The sequence below is a fragment of the Podarcis pityusensis genome (genome assembly GCF_964106645.2).
Source record: "Podarcis pityusensis genome assembly, chromosome: 8".
In the NCBI taxonomy this organism is placed as follows: domain Eukaryota; kingdom Metazoa; phylum Chordata; class Lepidosauria; order Squamata; family Lacertidae; genus Podarcis; species Podarcis pityusensis.
Window position 1 is genome coordinate 82,379,031 of NC_138033.1, and position 25,660 is coordinate 82,404,690.

Here is a 25,660-nt window from a genome sequence, read left to right on the forward strand (position 1 = left end):
AACAAATAGAAGTTCTTCCCCTAGAGGGAGCCTGTGAAACTGTTACTAAATCTGAATCGGGGAGCTCTGCAGCTGCAACAGATTACGATCGTGGGAATAGACTTCTGACCTTGTAGAACAATGTATTCAGAAGCTCTGGTGTGTGCTTTCTGCAAAACAAGTGCCCTATTGGAACAGCTACATGAGAAGATGGACTTGATGACTGCTGCGATCAGAAATTTTGGACAGGTAGTGGGTAACTATATAGAGCCCACCCAGGAATTAAATCAGGAGTGTGCTCTGACAGATCAGATGAGGGAAGAGGATGTTGCTGAACCTCGGGCGCCAGAGATGGAGGGAGCTGTGGCCCAGCAGGAACATGAGTTGTTGGATCTGACAAATGAACTTGGAAAAAGCCAGATTTGGAAAGATAAAGTTTTGTTTGGTTTGGAAATGGGGGGTTGGATAGACCCCCCTATGCAGGGATGTTTGGACTTTTCAAGTCTGGCCATGGGCCGTGAGATGTTTGGGGTTGTGGGGGCTCTCAATTTTGGAGGGACTTTGAAACATGTTTTTAAATACCACATGGAGTTTAGTGTGGACTATGGAAAAGGGGCTGATTTGTCGAGAAGGGTCAAAAACACTGTCAAGTTGCAGTTCCCACGAGTGAAAGGAGCAGGAGACAAAGTAAAGTACAGGTATAAATATGAAGAAGAGCCGCGGAAGGGACATGGAAGAGACTTAAGGGCCTCAGACATATGATTACCAGGTTAATGCGCTAGATTGATGGGATAGAAAGGACTGACAAAACCCGGGACCAGGAGGAAGAGACGCTGGATGAAGATTGGAAGAAATTTTTTTTATTAGGATTGCTTTATAAAATTGATGAATGTTAGAAAAATGTTGGAACGAAATCATTTGGCTTTAGCAAAAATGTTAAAAGAATTATGTAAGAATATGTTATGGTTATGAGAAATTGGTATAAATAAGATCTAAGTTTTAAGTTTTAGGGTCTTTTATAGTAAGATAAGGTTAAAATAGATTAAGGTAATGTAATGACAGAATATTATGATAAATGGAAAGGATTTGCTGTGACAATTAACAACTAGGATACAAAAAAAGGGAGGAGTGAGGAGGTCAAAGAAAGAAGGTAATGGCAGTTAAGGATTTGAGAATATTGGATTTGTTTTTAAATTTTTGTGGCTTATTTTTGCCTTTTGACTGTGTTGTGTTACGTGTTTTGTTCTTATTTTTTGATTTTGATTTTTATCAATTTGTATTGTTTGATTGTGGTTTGTTTTTCTTTTGTTTTTTCTCTTTCTTTTTCTTTTTTGTTTTTCCTGTAATTCTAAAATTCTTAATAAATATCATTTAAAAAAAACAAAAACAAAATACACTTTAGAAAACATCTGAAGGCAACATCTGAAGTTCAGGAAAGTTTTTAATGTCCAACGGTTTATTGTTTTTTATATTTTGCTGGAAGCCTCCCAGAGTGGCTGGGGAAGTCCAGCCAGATGGGTGGGGTATAAACAATAATATTAATATTTACCTGATGTTGGTCCTTTATTCTTTTCAGTCCCTATATGAACATAAAAAGCCAGTCGCTTTGTACCTGCCTGCTGAACTCAATAGGATGTGCAAACCAAGTTTAATGAAGGAGGTAATGATTGACAGTCAGGGAAACGTTTGCTAGGACTATTTTGAGGAAAGCTGTGGTTGTTGGAGCATAGAGCCATTTATCAGGAGAGCGCCACCGTTTATAGAGTTTTTGCTTTCTCTTCACTTGTATGTTTGGCATTAGCTGCATTCAGACAGTCATAAGCCAAGATAAACTAGGAAATTAGTGAATATATGAACAACCTTTTTACTCACTCAAATATGTTTGTTTAGAACTAGGAAACTATAGATTTGGAACAAGACAGGATCCTAAACCATGGTATGTTGTCTTTGTATGTCTTGGTTGATGTAGTGTGTTGATTGATGTGGTGTTTGGATATGGGAAAATCCCCACTCAAGATTTTGGAGAGCTGTGGATAAGTCATCTATGGAGGGAGGACTTTAGCTCAGTGGTAGAGCATCTGCTTTGCATGCGGGAGGATCCATGTTGAATCCTGCACATCTCCAGGTAGAGCTGGGAATGTCCCTTGCCTGGAGAGCTGCTGCTAGTCAGTGTATACAGTACAGTGGTACCTCGGTTTAAGAACTGTCCAGTTTAAGAACGATTTGGTTTACAAACTCCACAAAACTGGAAATACAGTAGTATATTGGTTTGAGAACTTTACTTCGGTCTAAGAAAGGAAGCCACACGGTGGAAGGGCACTGGTGGCGGGAGGCCTCATTAGGGAAAGCGCGCCTCGGTTTTGGTTTAAGAACGGACTCCTGGAACGGATTAAGTTCGTAAACCGAGGTACTACTGAATTGAGCTAGATAATGTCCCACCACCTTTCACCCTTGCAGAATTGTCATAATGGTGGTGATCCTCAGAGCTCCTTGAAAGAAGGGGTTGTGCATGAGATTATTGATTTGACCCCATGTTCTACATAAATACTACACAAACACTTTAAAGTATGATAATCAGAACTGATTCCAAAATGAGTTTGAGGCTTTTCATTAAAGATTACTGCCTTACACTGTATTTGATTTGTTCTTTCTATATTTGGGTTTTTTTGTGCTAGAAATACCTGAAAGCAAGATCCTAGTTGCTTCTCTGTTTTACACAGGAATAAGTTTATTTTGAGCTCAGGCCTGAGCTCATTACTGTAAGTAGCCTGAACCCCCATGAGGCCTTGGATGTGCCACACTGTTTCACCCCACTTTTGTTGCCAAAGCTTTCGTGCCTCTGTAAATGTAGAGCAGAGGAGGTACATCTGAGTCTCCTCCAACATGAGGCATAGTTGTCAGTGCTATGTGAAAGCACAAAGGTAATTGAAGAACAGGCTTGAATGCACCAATTTGTCTTGTATGCCAAACTGGTCAGGAGTAATACAAGCTTATTCATCAGGTCAGAAGGTTTTGAGTCTTGGTTGCAACTAAGGGAATCCATTGACAGACTTTTTAAAGAACCGCCTCTGCAACAGCTCCTGGGTGTGAACTGAAGCCCTTCTAAGCTTACACACTGTGTTGTGTCTAATGACTTCGACTGAGAGCTTGGCAACTCAGCCACTAAGGTTCTCACTATTTAGTATTGCTGTCATAAGGGTTGATTGATGTGCCCCTGTGGGTTTAAAGGGGATTGTGATTGCTGCCGTTTCTGGTGTTTTCTGTGGTGGCAGTGAATATACAGTGGTACCTCGGTTTAAGAACAGCCCTGTTTAAGAACTATTCCGTTTACGAACTCCGCAAAACCAGAAGTAGTGTCCCGGTTTGTGAACTTTACTTTGGTCTAAGACCAGAATCCGAACGGTGGAAGGGCACCGCTGGCGGGAGGCCTCATTGGGGAAAGCGCACCTTGGTTTAAGAATGGTTTCGGTTTAAGAACGGACTTCCGGAACAGAATAAGTTCGTAAACCGAGGTACCACTGTCGTTGCCTTTCATATTCTTGTTCCCACTTTTCTGCTGCACTCTAGTGCAGGCATGTCCAACTCCTAAGAGACGGTGATCTACTCACAGTATAAAAATACTGGCTGTGATCTACCCATTGTTATTGACAGCCAAAGTTGTTGAGCTTCGTGATCTACCACAGACGTCCAGTGATCTACCGGTAGATCACGATCTACCTGTTGGACATGCCTGCTCTAGTGTGACCAGCGAACATAGCTGAGAATGGGGCAGTGCAGAGAGCAGCAGTCGGATTCTTAGCAGCTGAGGGAGGTGGCGTCTCCAGGGTAGGGAGACAGCTTGGACCTTGCCTCAGTGGTCTGGTCTTGTTAACTTTCAAATGTGTTATCATTCAGTCCTGTAGGAAAATGCCTGGCAGTGGGTTGCGTTGAGGACAAAGCTGGCCCCAACCCTGATGCTGGGTGTCCTGGCCCACACTGACAACAATCTTGTGCATAGGAGGCGTGATACATTTCCCAGAGGGCTTTGCTCTGCTGTACAAGCCACACACACTGTATATAGGAATGAGAAGTGTCAACTTACATTGAAGTGTTGCATCATGTTCAGGGTTTCAGTCACTTAATTCCATCCTTTTGGTTCCATCCCCCCAACCAAAAGTATTTTGTGCCCATTACGGATGCTCAGGTGTCTTTTGGGAATTTCTGGGTTCCCTCCTTCCATAGGGTTTTTCCTCAATTCTGTTATTTTTTTTGGGGGGGGGGAGTGCAGTGAACACACTTGCACCCAGTCCCAGCTATATTAAATTCTTGAATTTTTCTACTGTTGTCTATAAGCAGCTTTTTCTCTCACTTGAAAATGCTGTGGACCAGGAAGTGACCTATCCAGACAATGATTTTTTTCTGTTTGCCAGTGCTTTCCCCCCAAGAAAAATAGGTGCTGGAACTCACCATGAAGTTGTTACACTAAGTCACCGGGCAACTCAAGGCAGCCCTGAACAGATGCCAGTTTGACAACACCCACAGAGGCCATAAAAACTGCGGCAATCTGTCTCCCTAGCTAGTTTTGGGGTTGCCCCTGGTTTTGGTGCATGTCCAATCAATGTGCCTCTGCCTTCCTCGTTCTCTTAGATTCAGGCGGATGGCTAGGGCAGCTCAGAAGGGCACACTGCGTAAATGTGCAAGTGTGCAACAGTAGATGGCTGGCTGGAAAGCTTAAAGCCCACCACTGCAACCTGGGAGACAGATTGAAGAAAAGGAAATACGAATTTGCCCTGCCCTGTAGCTTGACTAGGAGTGGCTAGGAGCTAGGTGAAGTCATAGATCTAAAAGAAAGTGTAGACTTGCACACACTGACCAGCTTCTGTTTTGACTTGCAATGTTTGTTTTGGGGTTCTCAGAAGTATGTAAAGGCAAGAAGTAGGCGGGGGGAGTGCTGATCGCAATGGCACCCACCTGAGAGGTGCCACAACTGTGCTCTGGCATGCACCAGCTGAAAAAAAGCACTGCTTTCTGCCATATACACACGTACTGTGTATTTTTTTTAAAAAAAAAATTATTAAAGTTTTCTTGGTTTACAAAGGTATGTGCAATGTCTCTTTTTTCAAGTTACATTTTCCATAGGTCAGTTTCATTTGTTGAGACATTAGGGTTACATTAGGAAGAAAAGGGGGGTGCTTGTGTTCCTTTGGTGGTGAGAGAATTTGGGGTTGGCCTAGGGTGTGGTTGCTTGTTTGTGATTGGTTGGTTAATAAGTGCAAGCATGAGATGACTCAAATTGGTACTTATGTACAGATGCTCTGAATTCACTTATTGAGGCCTGTTATTTCAATATCCCCCCCCCCCCCGTTACTTTAGCAGCTGTTTTTGTGGGTGTTGTGGCCCTTAAGCACAAGAAAGGCTTTTAGCAGGGCTGTCGGCCTGCCCTCAGGAATTTCACTTAACCACTCAATGATTTAACAACACCAGACATAGCTAATTGAGAGCCCTTCAAAGTCCACTGTGTTGCTGCTTGTGTAAAACGCTTGAAGATGCTTGAGCAGAAGGAACTAATTTGTAGGTACACTGTGGTAAGAGCAGAAGAGAATTCTTCTGGTAGCTTCACTGCATTACTGTATCAGCTTCTAGGAAGCCATAGCATGCAAGTTTGTAACTGCTATATGTAGCCTTTCACCTAGCTGGCAGTAAAAACTAATGTTCACAAGATCTCTAAATAATCCAGAATAGCTGGAATGTAGTAATGTTAGGCAAATGAGCCAAGTGACTTATATGTCTTTGCAGTGCTTGATTTATGCAACTATTGTCACTTGTCGGTACAGTCAGTGTTGGCCATTAAAAAAAAATATTAGAAAAAGGGACCAGTGTAAAGAAGTGGTGGCTTGCAACAAGTGTACAAATGTGCCTTTGAAAACGGGACAGGGGGGAATGGGGCAGAGTGGGCTTATGCGCACCCCGGCAGCATGTGTAGGTACCTCGGAACACAACTCCCACCCATGCAAATGGGGAGTTGCATATATGTACATTGGTGATTGTTACCAATCTAAGGTAAAGGTAAAGGGACCCCTGACCATTAGGTCCAGCTCATCTCGCTTTATTGGCTGAGGGAGCTGGCGTACAGCTTCCGGGTCATGTGGCCAGCATGACTAAGCCACTTCTGGCGAACCAGAGCAGCGCACGGAAACGCCGTTTACCTTCCCGCTGGAGCGGTACCTATTTATCTACTTGCACTTTGACGTGCTTTCGAACTGCTAGGTTGGCAGGAGCAGGGACCGAGCAACGGGAGCTCACCCCATCACGGGGATTCGAACCGCTGACCTTCAGATCGGCAAGTCCTAGGCTCTGTGGTTTAACCCACAGCACCACCCGCGTCCCGTTCTTACCAATCTAGAACATTTTAAAAGAGCCTTAGACAAACTCATGGAGGAGATAGTTATTGATGGCTTCAAGCCATGATGGCTATGCTTTGCCTCCACTATTGGAGGCAGTAATGCTTCTGAATACCAGTTGCCGGAAACCATACGAGGAGAAAGTGCTCTTGTGCATGGCTCCTGCCTGCAGGTTTCCCACAGGCATCCAGTTGGCCACTGAGAATGTGATGCTGGACTAGATGGGCCATTAGTCTGATCCACCAAGCTCATGTTCCTATGTACACACATACTTGATTCATTAATAGATGAAGCAAGAATTTAAAATATTCCGAGCTTGCTGAATCAGATCCCAATCTGTTTAGAATATTTTTTTTTTATTGGAAAAACCTACACCACTAATTACTAACATATGTACCATATTTTTCGCCCTATAGGACGCACTTTTTCCCCTCCAAAAATGAAGGGGAAATCTGGGTGCATCCTATGGGGCGAATGCAGGCTTTCGCTGAAGCTTGGAGAGCGAGAGGGATCGGTGCGCACCGACCCCTCTCGCTCTCCAGGCTTCAGGAAGACATCCGCAGCTTAGGCAGCCCTGCGGGAGTTCCCGCAGGGCTGTCTAGGCTGCGAATAGCAGCCTGCTTCCCGGAGCGCCGGGCGCGCTGAAAGCAGAGCGCCCGGCGCTTCGGGAACGCATCCGCAGCCTAGGCAACCCTGCGGGACCTCCCGCAGGGCTGTCTAGGCTGCGGATAGCAGCTTGCTTCCCGCAGCGCCGGGCGCGCTGAAAGCAGAGCACCCGGCGCTTTGGGAACGCATTCGCAGCCTAGGTAACCCTGCGGGAGTTCCTGCAGGGCTGTCTAGGCTGTGGATAGCAGCCTGCCGCCCGGCGCGAGAGGCGCCCTGAAGCAGAGCGTCCCTCGCGCCGGGCAGACATCCGCAGCGTGGGGAGCCCTGCAGGAGTTCCCCGCAGGGCTCCCCACGCTGCGGATAGCAGCCTGCCGCCCGGCGCGAGGGGCTCCCTGAAGCAGAGCGCCCCTCGCGCCGGGCAGACATCGGCCAGCCCCACAAGCTTGGGGGACAGCAGGGAGGCGCAGCGCCGCCATCCCGCTGTTCCTCAACCTGGTTCGGTTTCCCTGACCTGGTTTTGGGGGGGAAATAAAGGGGGAAAATTTCCTTTATTTTCCCCCAAAAAAACTAGGTGCATCCTATGGGACGCAGCGTCCTATGGGACGAAAAATACGGTACATATTTAGGTGGCTCTTCAACCAAAGTTCACAGGGCAACATACAAAAATTACAATAAAACCATTGAACATAGTAGCAAAGATATCAGATATATTGTGATCTATATGCCTGGGCATTTTATTGGTTAGATAAACAAACTATACTAATGAGCAGCTACCAGAAATGCACATCTAGGTCTCAAAGAAATCGCATGCAAGTTAGAAGTAGGGGAAAACTCAAAATAGCTGAGCATTTTTTTCACATGTGTAACAATCATAATACTTTCTTTGTTACTGCTCAGAACTAAAATGCAGCTAATTAAATCTTTTAGCTTTATACATTTATGCATTTTGACCTGGTTTTGGTTTTTTTTTTTTTTGAAGCAGGAGCTGCTTTGTATTGAGGCTAGTGTGCTTTTTGAGGTGATGGGACCCCAGGGGAGAATGAGCTACTCTAATTCAAATATCTGAGAGTTTTGCAATAGGAGAGGTAGTCAGAGCTTGAATTAAGATAGAAAGTGCTGTGTTAATTACCAAGCTTTATATATTGCCCTGGTTATCAAATAACATCAAATGTGTGCGAGCAGAATTATGCTTATGTACTTAATTTCTCAGAAAACAATTTTGAAAAGTACTCAAGTATGTAATTTCTGTTCTGTATATCATAAGTACCTTTATTAAATGAATTTGTTGTAATTTGAACTGTTTGACATTGTCTGGTTACCATCATAGAATTGCAGTGTTGGAATTGCAGCGTTTCCTGCTTGGCAGGGGGTTGGACTCGATGGCCCTTGTGGTCTCTTCCAACTCTATGATTCTATGAAGGGATCACAAGGCTCATCTAGTCTAACCCTCTGCAATGCAGGAATGTTTTACTCAACATGGGGCTTGAACCCACAACCCTGAAGATAGTGTCACATCAAGTTAGCTATTTTTTCTTGGTATGATTTTTCTGAGTCCCCGTCCCCCCACTTGTTGAAAGTCAGAGTCATATATCCCAGATCACATGCGGAAATGTACATAGTGGGTCTATATGCAAGACTTTAGGGAATTCTAGAACTGCCATTAAAATCAATCATGTTACTGTTTTTCTGCTGTTATGTCAGTGGGAGAACTGATCTAATAGTTTTAGGTTACTAAAATATCAAGATGTCTCTTCTGTAGGCATTGTGCTCTGCTGTGCCATAAGACTGCTGCCTGTCAGACTTATCATGACCTGTGTTGAGTGAGTTAGTCCAATGAGTAGATGGCTCTGACTTGCAGTGAGGGGTTAAGATTACTTGGCTTTTTGGTATTCCGGCTTTGCTTTTCTTTGATGAGGAAATTTTTGAATTTCAACATGTTGGCAATGAGCTGTTTGAGTGCTTTCCAGTTTATTTCCCCTCCTAATAGACTGGGGGGTTGGGGGTGGGGAGAGTTGCTTTGAGTCATATGTTTAGGTTATAATTTATTCCCCTCCTCCGCTTGTCTATTTAGGAAGTTAAAATTTCTGTCACCATTTTAAAGGTTGCTTATTTTTGTGACCTTTTTAAAAAATGAAAAACAAAATATTCTGATGTGTTGAGAAGCACACTAGGTAAATCTGTTTCTTAGGGAAATCATCGATAGCTGTAAACCCTAGAGTACATTTAAATAACACTTGATTTATATGTGGTAATGTTCTGGACAATAACAGAGAAGAATGACTGCAAAAGTAGGGTTTTTCATACTATAGTGAGGCTTTCCATTCTTTTTGGAAAGTTAAATTTCAGCCGCCTAAACAAGCATCTTTTGTTTTATTTAGTCTCATAACTGTCTTTATTAATTGCAGAGGTCGCAGCAGTGGCAAAAGTCTGCCTCAGCCTTCGGTAAGTACATATTTTAATATTTTATATTGTGGTTCTTTGTTGCATACCTGATAATGAGATATATTGAGTGTGTAAGGCAGAACGCAAATCTATTTTACTGTTTGGAATGGTTCAAACTACCTTTTATAATAAATATGTTAGCTTCATTGCTATTGGGTTGTCCTTTGGGCCGGATCAGATAATAACCTCTCCTTGATCCAATCCAGTATCATTTGGGTTGGATCGGATAATGACCTCTCCTTCATCCAGTCCATATGGAAAAGAGAGTGAAAGACTGAACTGACATGCCAGTCCCGCCCACAGATGTTCACATGTGGCAATTTCCTAGTTGGATAGTGAGGGCAGACATGCTCTTGCTTCTTTCAACGTATAACTTGTGTGGGCTGGATCAGAGAGAGGTGTTGTCCAGCCAAGCCATTTGTCACACTCTGGTGGAATGCAACCTGACATTTTCAGACAAAATTATACTTGGGAGTATAAAGCACTAAACTGACAAGTTTTCTAGATATTTTTGGCAACTAGGCAGCACACAAGCAGAATAATTTAAAGCTGTTGCTGGTGACAGCACCTAAATATTTTCATTCTTGCTTGAGACTTGAAGCACCAACCTCTCCCTCCTACACTGATGTAATATTTTATTTATCAGTTCTTTTATTGCATTTGTAATGTGTTAGGTTTGTTTCTAGGCTCTCTTGGGCACCATATGCAGAAAGGTAGGGCTCAGGTTTATTTTATTTTTTAATAACAGATATTTTAAAGCATTAAGAATTCTGTCGAGTATAAGAAAATGCTGATAAAATCAACAAACTTTGAAAATAAGAAATCATAATAAAATTAACAAAATATAGATACAATCAACAGAGTTTAAAAACAAGTTTTCTTAAATTAACTTTACCCATCTTGATAACTGCAGTAGGGAGATGTGCAGAATTGGGTCCATATATTATATCTCTGTTCTGTTGTTTTCCCTTACTGGTGAGAAATCGAACTTCATTCTTGACCATGGCTTTGACTACCTCCACTCAGTTTCTCCTAATTTGAGAAACTTTGGGAAATCTATGACATTAAAAAGTAGTAGAAAACTGACATAAATATGTAGTCATATTGATGATAAAAAATTGATGTTAGAAACCTTTTTCCCTTGTTGTATTTTCACAAAATATATTGTCTAGGAAGCTCAAGGCAATTCAACTGATGACCTTAATACACTTTTACTGAGTTACCTCCTAAAATGCTTTCTTAGGTAAAAGGGTGATGTCACAAACCTAATGTGCTTCAATATAGAGAGGGCTACATGACACCCAGGCAGTAGGAGACAGCCCAAAGTCAGCTGGTCAATCAAAAAGATTACAATGGAGCTTTCGTCATTCTTGTTCTCTGGTTCACAAGAGTAAAATTGATGGAAGAATGGAGACAGCTTCCAATCTAGAAGCTCTGCCATCGCTGCACATGTGTATGTGCAGACCCACGAAAGGCAGCTGCCTGTGTGACATTTCACATTTGGTAGGATCAGAAGCATGCCATGTACGTTCTTTCGTAATGAACAGTGTGCGGTCATATGTGAGGAACCAAAGTGTAAAAGAAAATTGGTCTTGGAATCTATTTTGAATTGACTTTAACATAGCTTTTTTAGACATGTCCCTGTGAATCTGTACTTATTGTAGAAGTGCTAGCTTTTAAACCAGCCTTACCATTTCCTGGTGCTGCCCTCCAGATGTTTTGGGCTACATCTCCAGCCAATTCTATGTGCCATTACCATGCTGAATTGTTGGGGGAAAGCTGCCTTTAACTTACAAGTACAAATTGCAGTGCTTATTCTTGTCTTTCCAGGATTTCAAAGCATTTTAATTTAATCTATCTTGCTGGAGCACAAAACAATAGGGAGGTTAAAATAAGCCTGGCAATGATTAACATACAGGCGTCCAGTGTGTTGGAGGGAATTTAGAGGGTTCTGTGTGTACTCTGTGAATTTACAATAGCAGCCCTATGGTTGTTTCCAACCAAGTCCTCATGTGAGGAGCACAATTTCAGTTTGCATAACAGAACCGCCCCCCTTCTTTCCATGCACCTTCCAAAATCTGCTTTGGAGGTCTTCTCGCCTCCCCCCCCCCCCCTTTAGTGATTTGTAAGTCTGCTGGTGGGAGCCTCTTTTGGCTGAAGAGCAGACTTTTAAAATGTCCCTAAATCCCCTAAAATTTTAGCACTAATTTGTTGCACTGTTTTAAATATCACATTGTTTTTCAATAGCAGCATGTATTACTGTGTTTTTTTTTTTATTAGTTTATGTCTCAAACCTGTTCCATAAAATACTGAGCAGTCAAACAACCAAATCTTTTTTGATTGGTCAGACATCCAACCCCTCTTCAGCATTTGGCAATTGGTTTGTCAAATGAATGGGGTGTGAACAAACGTCAGTGCTGTTTTGATTCCCTTTGATTAACCCAGTTATAATTATTCCAATGGCTTCCTGGCTCTTCTCCCCTCAGCCCGCCTGGCCTGGCCCACCATCAGTCTGAATTTTTGTGAGTTGCAGCTGTGCTTTGATGCCTAATGAGTTTCCCCCCTCTTGTTTCAGGTTTCTTTCCCTGGTATATATGCGAACATGCGGATGGTTCACATTCTCACATCAGTTGTCGTAAGTTATAACCAAACATTTCCCTGGGGATTCTTTACTTGTAACAACAATGTTAAAGGAGATCTTAATGGCTTGTTTTTTATATAACTATTAATTTACATTTCTAAGTGGGGTGCATAAAACCAACCCACAGAAAATAGATCAACAAAATACTAAAAAAAAGCATAAAACTAAACACTACCTTAAAATAAGTAAAATGTACCATTTCTAGTCAGGACATTTGTACACTGCTTCTTTAATATGAGGTTGGCAGAGTATATTTCTCCCTACTCCCCCTACCCCCCAGTGATCCTTCCTGAAACCTGGTTCCATTATGAAGTCTCTTACTCTGCCACCTGAGAATAGGCAAGTAGTCACACAGGGGAGGGCTTTCTGGGTTTGTGATATCCGGGATAGGGAACTGATCTCTCTGGAGAGGTATGCCTGACTTCCTCCCTCTTGTCTTTTAGGTTTCATTGAAGCAGACCTTTAAAAAATCTTTATTTTTTTAATATGTTGCCGTGACTTTTAAACTGCTGTTGGTTTGCTTTATTACTGGGTTGTTTTGCATTAACTTATATTTATTTCTTGTCTTACTTTGCATTGTATTCATTTTATTTAAATAGCCTCCATACTTTAATAAAATTAAGTCAGCAAAGAGTAAGGGGCTCTTATTGTGTTGGAACTTGATTCACTTTTGCTGTTGGAATGGTCTTTTTGTAATATTGCCTGCACCAAGCTTTGAAGGGAGTGTGCTATAAACCTTAGTTGATTGAGGGCTAGGGTAAGAGGGATAGAGAATCACCTTAAACATGTAGTGAGATTTTGTGTAGTTAAGTAAACTGCTTGATGTTTCATTTCCCTTGTGTGCAATCCTTTGCTTTCTAACTCCTACATTAAAAAGGGAATTTCTCTTAATGAGTTTTTTTCTATCTAGGGATCAAAATGTGAAGTCCAAGTGAAAAATGGAAATATATATGAAGGAGTTTTTAAAACTTACAGCTCTAAAGTAAGTGTGATTAGCTTTTTGTTCTGATTCTGTTGCCTCTCCTCATTTGGTATAGGTCAGAAGTTTGCGTTGGGATCTAGCCTTTCTGGTTTTCACTTGATGCCCCAGTATAGAATTAATTATTTTCGAGTTCACGGTATTAAGAATTCAGTGGTTTTATTTGAATAGTTCTAAAAACTCGCAAGCAGATGAAAAAAGTGAGTCTTGGGTTCAGTGGTGAAGTTCATGCATTCGTGCACTCAATTTTGGAAAGACCATGTAGGAGGTAAGCTGTTATATTTTTGATAACGTAGGAATGTCATCTGGATTCTGTTAACTGGCACCATGTAATTTTTCTTTTCTTAAACTTTGTGTTTGCATTGCCTTTTCAGATGTATGTAAAATTTGCTGGAGCAGTTGTTCCCAAAGGGGCTGGCAGGAGAGGGTGGCAAGTGTGGCAGGGAGATAAAAGGACAATCAAATGAGAGTTTGTCTCAAATTGGACCTAATATAAATGAGATTTCCAGGCAAAAGTAAGCTCACACCTCTCATCAAGTTTGCATATATACTTAAGGTATACAGTCATGCTTCAGGATAAGTATTTTTGGGTTGCGCTCCGCAGCGATCCGGAAGTAACGGAGTGCATTACTTCCGGGTTGCGCCGCTCGCGCATGCGCAGACGGTCAAAATGACGTCGCATGCATGCGCGGAAGCGGCGAAATGCGACCCGCAGACGTGCAGTCGCATCTTACGTTCTGTTCAGGATGCGAACGGGGCTCCGGAACGGATCCCGTTCGCATCCCTAGGTACCAATGTATACGTAAGAGGCTTGTTTATAATTCTGTTTTGGGAATGATTCATGCCCATATGTAGCTGCTTTGTTTTATACTTTTTGGGTGCCCCATGAACATATTATAAAGCAGTTGTGTTCTGGTTCAAAATCAAGCACTGCTAGGAGTTGCTTCGTTTTGTTTTCCTATGTATTTCTTATCAATAAAAGTTTTGGTGTGGCGTGAGCAAAATTTTATCCTGAAAGTTGGCCCAGAGGATAAAAAGTTTTAAGAACCACTGCACTAGAGGGAAAGAGGGAGGCTATTGTACATTAAAAAGGTAAAGGTACCCCTGACCGTTAGGTCCAGTCGTGGACGACTCTGGGGTTGTGTGCTCATCTCGCTCTATAGGCCGAGGGAGTCGGTGTTTGTCTGCAGACAGCTTCCGGGTCATGTAGATTAGGAAGATTAAAAAAGCCTTCTCTTTTGGGCAGCCTTTTGAGCAAGGTAAAAATACCTCACTGTCTATTGATGTGCTTTAATCTGAGCTGATCAGCAGGTTGTGTGAGTAGTAACATACCTCCAAGTTTGCTTGTCACATTATGACCACATGCCTGTTGGTTCATTTTTACATTTGTGCAGGCTAAATATCTGGAAACCCCACACTTATTTAGAAGATTTGAATTATGTGCATAGCTTCCACTCTCTTCAGACAATGGTTTGCAAATTAAAAGCTACCTCCATTAGCATATCCTCGCTTCCCTGTTTCTCTCCAGGGCAATTTCCTCAATCTCTCTACCGTTAATCTTGGTTCTGTGCTATCTGTGCACTAGTTCAATTGTGGTTAATGCAAACCCTTAATATTTTTTTTAATAAACCGGAGACTGAAGCCATTGCTGGGTTTATAAACCCACTGAAGCCAAGTTGCAAGAGAGCCTGATACGAGTTCTCCATGGTTTGTGTTGGCATTCATGAAACAAATATTAATGCTAAAAGGGATGAAAATATTACCCATGATTGGAAGAAGGGAAAGGAAAGTGGCATGCCTTCTGAGGTGTGCAGAGAGCTATAGTTATGTCTGCACTAGTTGTAAGGATATCAACAGCGCAAACCCAAGTATTTGAGAAAACTTTCTAACCCCCCCCTTCCTGGGGCCTTTCAAATGTTTTGAATTGCAACTCACATCAACCCTGGCCAGCATGGGAGGGCACCAGGTTGTGGAAGGCTGTTCCAGACCATCTGCTGAAACTTAAGTTCTTTCACATTAAGCTTGCTCAGTTCACGTTTCCCTTGCCTTTCAGTGTGATTTAGTGCTTGATGCAGCTCATCGAAAGACTGCAGAATCCAGCCCGGGTCCAAAACGAGAAGACATAATAGAGAGTATCTTGTTCAAGTCTTCGGATTTTGTGATGGTGCAGTTCAAAGACATGGATTCCAGTTATGCACGGAAAGGTACCTGTTTCTATATGTTAGAATGGTTTATGAAACTAGCTTCTCTTTTAAAAAATGTTCCTAAAGGAAGGGGTTAGGCTATAAGGAGCTGCCTTCTGTGGCATTGAAGTCTTAGTCCACATAGCTTCATACTGTCTACTGACTAGCAACTCCTCTTCTGGGGTTTTGAGGAAAGTTATTTCCCAGCTTTCTTACTCTGGAGCTGCCAGAGATTTGCCACAAGGCGATGTACACGTGGAGCATATGCTTTCCCACTGTTGAACCCTCCAGAGGTTTGGCTCACCCAGTCTTTGCAACTACTCGGAAGGATTCAACCTCTTGCACCGTTTATTGCTCCCTGCTACAACACTTGACAAAAGCACCTTGCCCCTTGTAATCTGCCAGACAGAGAAGGACAACTGTGGTAGCTGCATTGTTACAGCAGAACAGCTACACCTCTCCCCATGTTATGGAGTCACACAGTGGGGGTGGCTGATATTTCCAATTTAATCCAAGCATTCGGATTCCGGTGGCAGCTGTCTTCGATATTGTTTTCAAAACCCAGTGGGGAAGAAAATAAGGCTGTTTGGGCTCTTCTTTGGAGGATGTCTTTAGAAAAGTAGTGATAGTAACTTATTGACAGGAGGACTCAGCTGGAGATCAAAGCCAGACTGGATTTATAAGGACAAAAGCAGCAGGCACCCGAACAGGTGAATAAATGTGGTGAAGTCTTAAATGTCCCAGAATTGTGAGCAATAGTTTAAAAGCAGGGCTGGGGAACCTTATTCCTGTCAAGGGCTGCATTCCCTCAGGGGTAATCTTTCAAGTGTTGCATGCCAGACATGGGCAGGGCAAGAGCCGAAAGCAGGCAGAGTTTGCAGCACTGCTGGATTGCTTAGCTTTCTCTCTGTCTCTCTGCTACTCCATCATGCTTGTGGTGTCTGCCTTTCAGCTTTCTCTGTCCACCTCCCCTTCCATTAGTACAGGTTAGAACTGATTGCTTGCAGAGGGCTTTTTCTTTGCTCCTTCCCTCACTCCATCCATCTCCATTTTTTCCCTCTGTCTCTTCCTTGGAGATCCCCCCCAGCCTGTGGCTCACTGTGAAGCTTTTCCCTCCAGGCTCACCATGTAACAACAGCCACGCCTCCTACTCCACCTGTCTCTCATTGTCATACCATGGAAGACAAAGCAATTCTCAGGGGGTGGCCCCAGAGAGCAAGAGTGGGCCAACAATGTCTAGAATGCTGCAGGAAATTGGGGCGGGGCACAGGTTCCCCATCAAGGTTTAAAATGACCTTTTGCAATCTTCATTTGTTGTGTTAGCATATTAAGTATTTGGAAAAAATAATACTTCTAGTTCTCCTAGTACTGTATATTGCAACAGATAGCCAACTTACTTGATATACTCTGGGTTGACTGGCAATAACCTTCCAAAAAAAACCCCAAAACCCCAAACATATAAAGAGCTCAAAAGTGCACGTGCTAAATTAGTTTAACTAGTGAGTTCCCAAGTGCTATAGGGAAAACAGATGAATCTTGCCAAGGTTAAATATTGGAAGTATGAGAGATCTGTGTCTGCTAGGTAACCTGAGTTTTTTCTGACTGGTTTAACAGGAAGCTCCATTGTAGAACAAAGGAATTCCTGAGAATCCAGTAGCATGTGTGTTTATAACTGAGGGAGCAGAGACAGAGAGTGAGGAGGGAGTAACTAAATTCTGGCAGTCTTGACTAAGTGAGATTTGAAGGATTCCATGAGCTTAGTTTGCATCCCTGAAAGAAGTCATGGCACTCCATTTCTTTTCTCTGGAGTGGGGTATGTGCGTTGAGAGTACAGTAATATCACAAGGGGGTCTTGTTGAGCTTTTGACTGTTAATCATTTATAGATGCACTTTTCTCTGCTATGACTAACTCACTTCTGATAACAGGAAATGCAGGACAGCTGACTGTTCTGTTCAGAGAGTAGCTAAACAGTGTCCAGAACGGGGAATGAGGAAGAAGCTTATTTTGCTACTGCATCAAAAACCAGCCACCCCATGACTCTAAATTCCTTCTACCATAGTGGATCAGATTTGACAAAGGGAGGAGGGAGCAAGAGAGGGTGTATGTATGTATGTATGTATGTATGTGATTTGGGGACCCACCAGGTAAACTAATTTTAGCACTGCACTTTAGCGCTTATCATATTTTTGTGTTCGGGTTTTATTTTGGAAGATGGCACTACCAGTCAACCCAGAGTATATCAAGTACTGCAGGCTCCCTGTTATGAAATGGTAGGAGAACAAGGAGCATTCTTTTTTCCGGGTTCTGTTCCAAATTCATCATTTTAAAGCCTTCGTCTCTATTCAGACAATCTTCTAAACCACGGACTTGGATGTGTCCCCCTCCTTCCTTAAACAGCAGCAAGAAGAATTATTCCAGTTGTAGTTCATTGCAGTTTCCCTGAACTGGGAAAACTATGGTCTCCAAGCCATGGTTTTGAATTGGTCCTTTGGTTTAGAGGTAGTTCTAAGCGTCATTTCTCAAAACTAGGAAGCTGAGGACAGAATCGGCATGTGAGGCTGCTGCTTGTTCCCAAGTCCTCCGTACCACAGTGTGGAAGATTACCTGAACTGAGTTGTAATAGTCAGTGGCCTGGCATGGACCCTCAAAATGTCACTGCTGCCCTAATCTTAATAAGGTCCTTTGCTTTAATAACTTACATGGTTCCTGCATTATTGCTTATGTTTTTCAAGCAAACTTTGGAAAACTTGTCACATTTTCAGCTACTGCCTCCTGCCTCCCTGTTGTGAGATAAAATGTTGTTAGCTTTCTTGGCCCACTGTGATATTAGATATTTGAATGGTTGTTGAGCAGCAGTGCATGTACAGCAGTTTTCAAGCTGTGCTGCAGAACTCTGGGCTCACTCTGGAAAACATCTCTTTTTTAAAAAGCCTAATCCGAGACTGAAAAAAAAATCCTCAAATTTTAGTCACCGACCCCTTACAGGGATTGAGGGGATGAGATGGGGGAAATAAGTGCCTGCCATCAAACTAATAGGCTCTTTCAGATTCTGGAGTATCTGGTGGGTTTGCTGGAATTTGCCTTGTGACACAGTCATCATTCATGTTCCTGACTAAGTTTGCTAGGGCACTGCAGTTACCTTACCTGCTACTTTTATTTGTGATATTTAATCATGGTGTGCTTGATTTTCCAAACTTCTAACCAAACGAAAAAGCTAATAGCATTTGCTGCAGCTGTTAACTTTCTGGACCAGAATTCAAACCCTGAAGCTGGCCAAGCCATGTTTGTATTTACAGTATATTTAAGGAGTATTAGGATGTGCGTCTAGGAATAAACAACTTACCCAGATTTTTGAGGCCATGGCGGTCAGTTTTCAAAGCACAAATGACACAATAAATGTTTGTGAAGGGATAGATAAGAGAATGCAAAATACGTGAATTTGCATCTGTGCTACTCTCTGACTGATTTTTATTTTCTTTCTTTTCCCATGTCTGTTGTAACTCCTTCAGAAGCAGGTAATATATTTGGCAGTCTTTTATTTCTGTACTTTGAATTTGCATATTTCTCTTTTTAAAAGTAGTATGTAATCCGTGTGTTTTAGATTTGCTTACAGCTTCATGGCCGTAGAAATCATGCAGGCTGCAAATTATTGAAATTGGTTACAAGATTATTTTTGTATACAGGCAACTCCCAATTTACATGGGGATTACGTCCAAGGCACCACATGCTTAAGTGAAATTGTATATATTTAAACACCATTGAAAAAGCCTGCAAACATCCTGCCCCTTTCTTGTGACATTTTTGGGTAACTTCCAGGTTTGGTGCAATGTGTGTGGTCACAGTTCTAGCTGTGTGCAATTTACATTTATTTAAAAATATAAATATTGCCTCTTGCTACACCCAGTATGCAGCCTAAAGCAATTGCATGGGAATTGTTTGTAGCCATGTGTTGATAAAGCAGTTTGTTTTTGTTTTTTAAGTAACCAGGTTGCCAGGAATATCCCTTGGGGTGTGCGTCCCTACCTTTTTTTTGTTGTAACTTGGGGGGGCTTCAGGTGCCTGGCCTCATTTTCCTTGCCATGTGTGAGATACAGAGAGTTGTAGACCATGAAATCAGGTGGTGCAGCCCTCAGTGGAGGAGCCGTGCTAGTGTAACTTGTACAGTGGTGCCCCGCAAGACGAATGCCTCGCAAGATGAAAAACTCGCTAGACGAAAGGGTTTTGCGTTTTTTGAGTCGTTCCGCAAGACGAATTTCCCTATGGGCTTGCTTCGCAAGACGAAACGTCTTGCGAGTTCTTGCGAGTTTGTTTCCTTTTTCTTAAAGCCGCTAAGCCGTTAATAGCTGCTAAGCCGCTAATAGCCGTGCTTCGCAAGACGAAAAAACCGCAAGACGAAGAGACTCGCGGAATGGATTAATTTCATCTTGCAAGGCACCACTGTACTTAATAGGACTTATTTCTGAGTAGACATGCATAAGATTTGTACAGCTTTCCCAAGTGTTGCCACTGATGCTTCTGCCCAACGCTAGGGGTGCAGAGTTGGCTCTAAATTGGAAGTAAAATAAAGCAAACTTAAGGTGATGAGCTCCAGATTCATACTTCTTTCCTGGTCATAGACACAGTCTTATGTAACTGAAGCAGTTCCAAAGTTTGTTTTTCAAGCCATAAGGTTGGTTACGTAAGCAATTTCTACAGAATTGTTAAGGGGTACTGATTGTTGAAGTTTTGTCCTAATCTTGTTCAATTATTCCTTCATTCTATGGAATCAAATGATTTTGGAATTTGAAGGTATATAGAATATTAACTAACTTGAACTGATGTTAGTATTGCGTTAATTTTATTTTTTCAATTTCAGATGCTTTTACAGATTCTGCAATCAGTGCTAAAGTTAACGGTGAACACAAGGAAAAGGATCTTGAGCCTTGGGATGGTGGAGAAGGCACTACTACAGATGAGCTTGAAGCTTTAGAAACCGATGTTGTGAGCACATCTTTGTCTTGGGTTGACGTTTGAGGGAGGGCATGTAGTTTGAAGGAAAATCATCCAAGCAATATGGCAATTTTTGTTTTTGCACAAACCGCTCCAAAAAGAGCTGCCTTACTAGGGCAAGGCAGTGTTGTAACTGGGAATTTATTTATAAAGAGAACATTAAGGATAGTGGGAACCAGGGTGGATTTGATTTAAATCACTAGTCAGTAAGACTTGATTTAAATCTTTTTTTTCTCAGAAAGACATTCCTGCTGGTATAATCTTAATATTTACAATCAGATGAAGGTTTCGTTTTTGGAATAATAAATTTTCAGAGTAGTTTTTACAGTTGTATCAAAAATTACTGTGTTGGTTATGCTATTAGAAATACATAGATAATTATGACATTATTGTGAGGTTCAATAAGTATATTTGGACAACTTTTCTGCTGTACTTTATTGGCAGGAGAAAAATAATCACAACAATTGATAACAATTTCCTTAAAAACCAACTTAGACGGAGTTTCAGCGCGCATGAAAAACTTAAAACAAATCCTTATTTCCTGATGAATAGCCTTTGGACTATAATGTAATTTAAATAGAAAACTATCTTTAGAAAGATTTTTTCCTCCAAAAGCATTTTATTTTAAAAATCTAATTTAAATTTAAAAAATCTGATTTAAATAAAAAAATCCATTTTTTAATTTTATTTTAAGCATTGATTTTTATCCACCTTGGTGAGAACTACGTAGTTAAAACAGGATTTTGTTGAACCCCTGTACCTTAAAGTTGAAGGAACTTCATTTAAATTAAATTTTGTAGATTTAGTGCTAAATTGTCGGCTAACTTCTGGAAGAGTTTGAGGTTTTTGTGTTGGGGGACAGGTTCTGTAAGACCTCAACTTTTCATACAGAAATATTTCATATATGTCATAGATGTCATATGATAAAAATTCTGGATGCTTGTGCAGCCTTGCATTAGTGTGATTGTTCCTTGATTGGTGTGATTTCCTATTCTGCAAAATACCATGTCCTGCAGTCTCTAATCAAGCAGCTGCTCCAGTAGTTGTCTGTAAAATGTAATGAAGATGATTTTGTACAGCAGTTTGCTGAGAGATAGCCTTCACCCCCTAGCTCTGTGGCTTGACTCCAATAACCTTCCCAAATAGGTTGTGTCTATAATAGTAATGCTTCTTTTTGACACATACAGGACTAGTCAAAACAAGGCAGACTATTGGTGTGTTTCATGTAGTGCATAATCTTCCTGTTTTACTAAAGTTAATTTACGCAGCAGCTCTTGGGTAAAACATAGCTCAGCAGTTCAAAACATTCCAAGCTTTATGATTTATATCTGTTAAATGCAAAGATACTGTCAGGTGTTGGTGATGGTTGCTCGTGAGTAACCAGGCAGGACTCCGACCTGTCTTTTACAGGTTTTATTGGTGCAAACTGTACAGTTCAGAACCACAAAGTTCATGTCCGCCTTAGTCACTTGCAGATTCTGGGAGTGGCCCCTTCCGGTTTCTCCCCCAGCGTAAGAACTTAGACACCCCAAATCTCCGCCTCCCCTCCTTACGTTTCACCCCTCTGCGCAAGCTGGGCAACAGAAACGGCTTGTCTGTTTCCTGGCCAGTCAGGCCAGGTGAGGCACTTGGGCTCTCAGTAGCATCTTCAAACCCCCCCCCCCCACTTAGCTGCCCCCTTCCCTCTCTGCTCCACTGGCTTTCCCCACCGCTGGACGAGGAGCTGCTTCTCAGAAGCGTCAGAGGCTCTCTGTATCCCCCTGCCTCCCTCCCCTGTTCCTATGGCAGTGCCCTGACAGATACTTACGCAGGAATAAGGATGGGGAACCTGTGGTCGTCCAGCGGTTGTTGGATTCCAGTTCTCCGCATAGCCAGTGCTCAGGGATGATGGGAGTTGTAGTCCGGCAATGTTTGGAGGGACACAAGATTCCCCCCCGCGCGCGCTTTAGACGACTTTTGAACTGTTGTGAATCCCAAGCTTCTTTTCCTTCTAGTCTAATGGATGGGATCCTAATGACATGTTTCGATACAATGAAGAAAACTATGGCGTAGTGTCAACTTACGACAGCAGTTTGTCTTCGTATACGTAAGTTACAATAGGTGGTGTGATTTTTATATTTATTGTTCCTGTTTCATTTAGTCTGCAACATCAAGAATATTCCTCCAGGGTCTTTGCCTAGGAAGAGGCTGGGGGGGAGGACTTTAAATTTTCTCTTCCCCCCTGCATGTGTAAGGGTGGATACAGGTTTCTGACGCCTGTCAAACTTCATTCTTTTCTGGAGATAGTAGTCAAAAAAGAATTCTAAAGTTGAAACAGTTGCCAACATTCACTTGATACATATTAACCAGTATAAACATTAAAAAACCCCAACAGATAGGGGAGGGAGTCATTTGGAATAAGGTCAGTTTTGCCGTTTGAATCCTATTTTACTGTAATCAGCATATCACAAATTTGACTGCTTAACGGGAAGCTTTGGGCAGTGCTCTGTGTACTCTGGATTGTATCCCAATACTTTATTAATTGGCTTTGCCCTTGGCAGCAAATGAACAGGATCAGGGTGCAGATTCGTTACCCCAAATGGTAGAAATTCCAAATTCAACTTGTTCTTAACCAGGGAGTTGCCTTAAGAAAATAAAGCAAAATACTGGGGTTCTGTGGCAGAGGAGTTCCTTTGCAGAGAAGATGATGGTGCGGACAGTATTTCCTGAAGGAAGCTGGTTGGGAAGTCACTGGCAGACATGCTATTAAACCGTTATGCCACCATCAGATGGCTCCTCCGATGGTGCAATCTTAACACTGTCACCTATGGCTTTTCCCCCCTGGTATCTAGAGTTTAAAACCAATCTGCTTTTTTTACCTCTCCTCCTCCCCTTGGTTTTAGGGTACCCCTTGAGAGGGATAACTCCGAAGAATTTTTAAAAAGGGAAGCCCGAGCAACCCAGTTAGCAGAAGAAATTGAATCTAGCGCTCAGTACAAAGCTCGAGCTGCTTTGGAAAACGACGACCGGTCAGAAGAGGAAAAATACACAGCCGTTCAGAGAAGTTCCAGTGAGCGAGAAGGCCATGGCGTGACCCCCAGGTATCTGGCGGGGCAGCAGGGGGAAGTGGGGAATCACTACATTTTCATATAGTTTTAGAAATAGGTATTGAATGGTTTTTACAGGCCAAGTAGTTTGGCGTTCATCTGTTGATTGAGTTTCTGGATGACAGCATAGCTTCTCTGTAATCTTGTACAGTTTATGGGGAAAAGGGATTGCTACATCTTACAAGGTTATTTTCCTGCATAAGGAGTGTTCTTCCTCTGAACTTGTATAAGATTCCTCAATCTTCTGTGTGTGCAGTGGAATCTGCATGAGGGTCCAGCTAAAATGGTTCAGTTGTAAGACTGGACTGTTTCTCTGTACACAGTGCTGCTTTTCTAGAAAAAGGTGCCAGAACTCACCATGAATGCCTCCCTTGTTCTCTTATCATGGCAATGGCACCCACCTGAGAGGTGCTGGAACCGAGTTTCAGTTCTACCTAGCTCCTAGCCGTGATTGGTCAAGCTACTGTTTTGGGCCAATTCTTATTTCCTTTTCTTCAATCCATCTCTCATGTAGCAGTGGTGGGCTTTAAGCTTTCTAGCCAGGCCTCTACCATTGCATGTACACGCATTTGTGCGAGGACCCTTCCGAGCTGCCCTAAATCTAAGAAAACGATGGTGGTGGGGGCGTATTTATTTGACCTGTACTAGGGGCGACCCCCAAAGCAGCTAGGGAGACAGCTTGCTGTAGTTTTTTAGCACCTCCACAGGGGTGGGTGGGTGTACACACACACACACACATACATACATGTACAATTTGTTTGCATCTCATTCCTTTGTTCATCTTTCTATGTACCAATAACATTTTATTGTTTATGATGTCTGTAATTATTGGACACGTGTTAGTGGATTCATATGACAATGATGTCAGCAATACTGAGATGATCTCAAGTATTATTTTCAGAACCTAGCATTAAATGTCTCAATGTCCAGTATTGCTGGTGGCTCTGGGCTGTAATTTGTTGTCATTGTTGCATAGAAATAATGACAACTCTCCCAATTTGAAGCTAATGTGAATTGCTAATATCAAACATGTCCTGCTCCCTTTTATTCCTGAATATTTAAACATTTCCCTGCCCTTAAGAACAAAGCAACATGTGATTTTAAGCCAAGAGCTGAAGTCCCATCTTACATCTCTCTTCCTCCCCCCTTTTTTCCTCAGGGAGAATAAGTACATTCCACCTGGACAGCGGAATAGAGATGTTCTTTCCTGGGGAACTGGAAGGCAGAATTCACCAAGGATGGGCCAGTCCAGTTCAGGCCCACCAATTTCAAGATCTGGGTCTCACTCATCGGACTACAGTTCTAACTCTGGAGCAGACCAAAGAGTAGTTAATGGAGGCAAGTGTTCATCATTACTGAAATAATAAAGCTTTTCTAGAGAGAGAGCTCTCCATCGCTGGATCCCTGGGGTAGTAGCCCTTTGAAATAATGTCTCCTGTTGCATCCCACCACTAAAACAGAAAGAAACTAAAGCTGTGTCCATGGATATATAGTGAATTCCCTTTTGAAAACATCAGGCGAGTCCCTGTTGCATTAGAAAGGGCAGTTCTCTGACTCCCTTCATTGCTGTAGTCCCATTGTGGTTAGTAGGTCTGCATTGGCTGAACTAGCCAACAAATGCTTCTGTTTAGTCTTCACTAAGTGTTGAAATGGAGATGGATCTGGTGGATGGGAAGAAAGGCAATCCAGCAGTCTTCTCTCTGGTTTGGCTCCATAGGAACACTTCACACCAAGCACACTTGATACCAGATTCTGCTTACAATAACCTTGGCAATACCAGCAACCCGTTACTTTATGCATACATCAGTAACAGCTGCAGCTTTTTTGTGTTCTTAAAATTTAACTTCCAAAATTGGCATAAAGTAATCAAAGTACATAGTCCAATTAAAAACAAAACTGTAATTCATTTTGTGTGTGTTGTAAGCTGCCCTAGGGGTCTTTGGCGCCATGTGTGGCAAGGTATATATTTCGCTAAAGAAATACAGCGCGTTTTTCTTAAGTGTGGGGGTTGGGGGAAGAAAAGGCCTGGACTGTACATTGATTTCAGGTAAGTGGCATTAACAAGACTTTGAACTTCAGCTGGTAAAAAAACAAATGATAGCTGTGTGGTACCTGCAAGATAAAATGAGGCTGAAGCCCACCAAGCACTCCTCCTCCTGCTGCTGCTCCTCTCTTTTTACATTAGGGGGTCCCATGAAGGGCCCCTGTTCAGATGAGCAATTAAGTCCATGCGTTGGACTTGTGTCTTTCTGTTGCTTCCTAAATATTCCATGGAAGATCATCAAAGGCCTTGTGTGTTTTTTGAAGTGCAGCAGGTTTGAATTTGGAAACAGTGCCCTCTAGAGGAACCTCCTGCTGTAGCCCAGGGGCAGAG

The 25,660-nt window shown here is 42.3% G+C and overlaps 1 protein-coding gene across 9 annotated transcripts in view; it reads left to right on the forward strand.

The window, feature by feature from the left end:
* The window catches only part of ATXN2 (ataxin 2), a 62,551-nt gene that overhangs the window by 11,448 nt on the left and 25,443 nt on the right, over positions 1-25,660 (forward strand). For 4 of the 9 annotated variants that reach the window (XM_081017295.1, XM_081017299.1, XM_081017296.1 and 1 more), the window contains exons 2-9: positions 9,371-9,407; positions 11,983-12,042; positions 12,959-13,030; positions 15,081-15,237; positions 20,067-20,191; positions 22,195-22,286; positions 23,083-23,280; positions 24,446-24,624. In XM_081017295.1, coding sequence (XP_080873421.1) covers positions 9,371-9,407; positions 11,983-12,042; positions 12,959-13,030; positions 15,081-15,237; positions 20,067-20,191; positions 22,195-22,286; positions 23,083-23,280; positions 24,446-24,624 — 920 coding nt within the window. Of the gene's footprint in view, positions 1-9,370; positions 9,408-10,753; positions 10,932-11,982; positions 12,043-12,958; positions 13,031-15,080; positions 15,238-20,066; positions 20,192-22,194; positions 22,287-23,082; positions 23,281-24,445; positions 24,625-25,660 lie in introns of those variants that run through there. The other 5 variants (XM_081017297.1, XM_081017300.1, XM_081017298.1 and 2 more) reach the window with 2 other exon arrangements.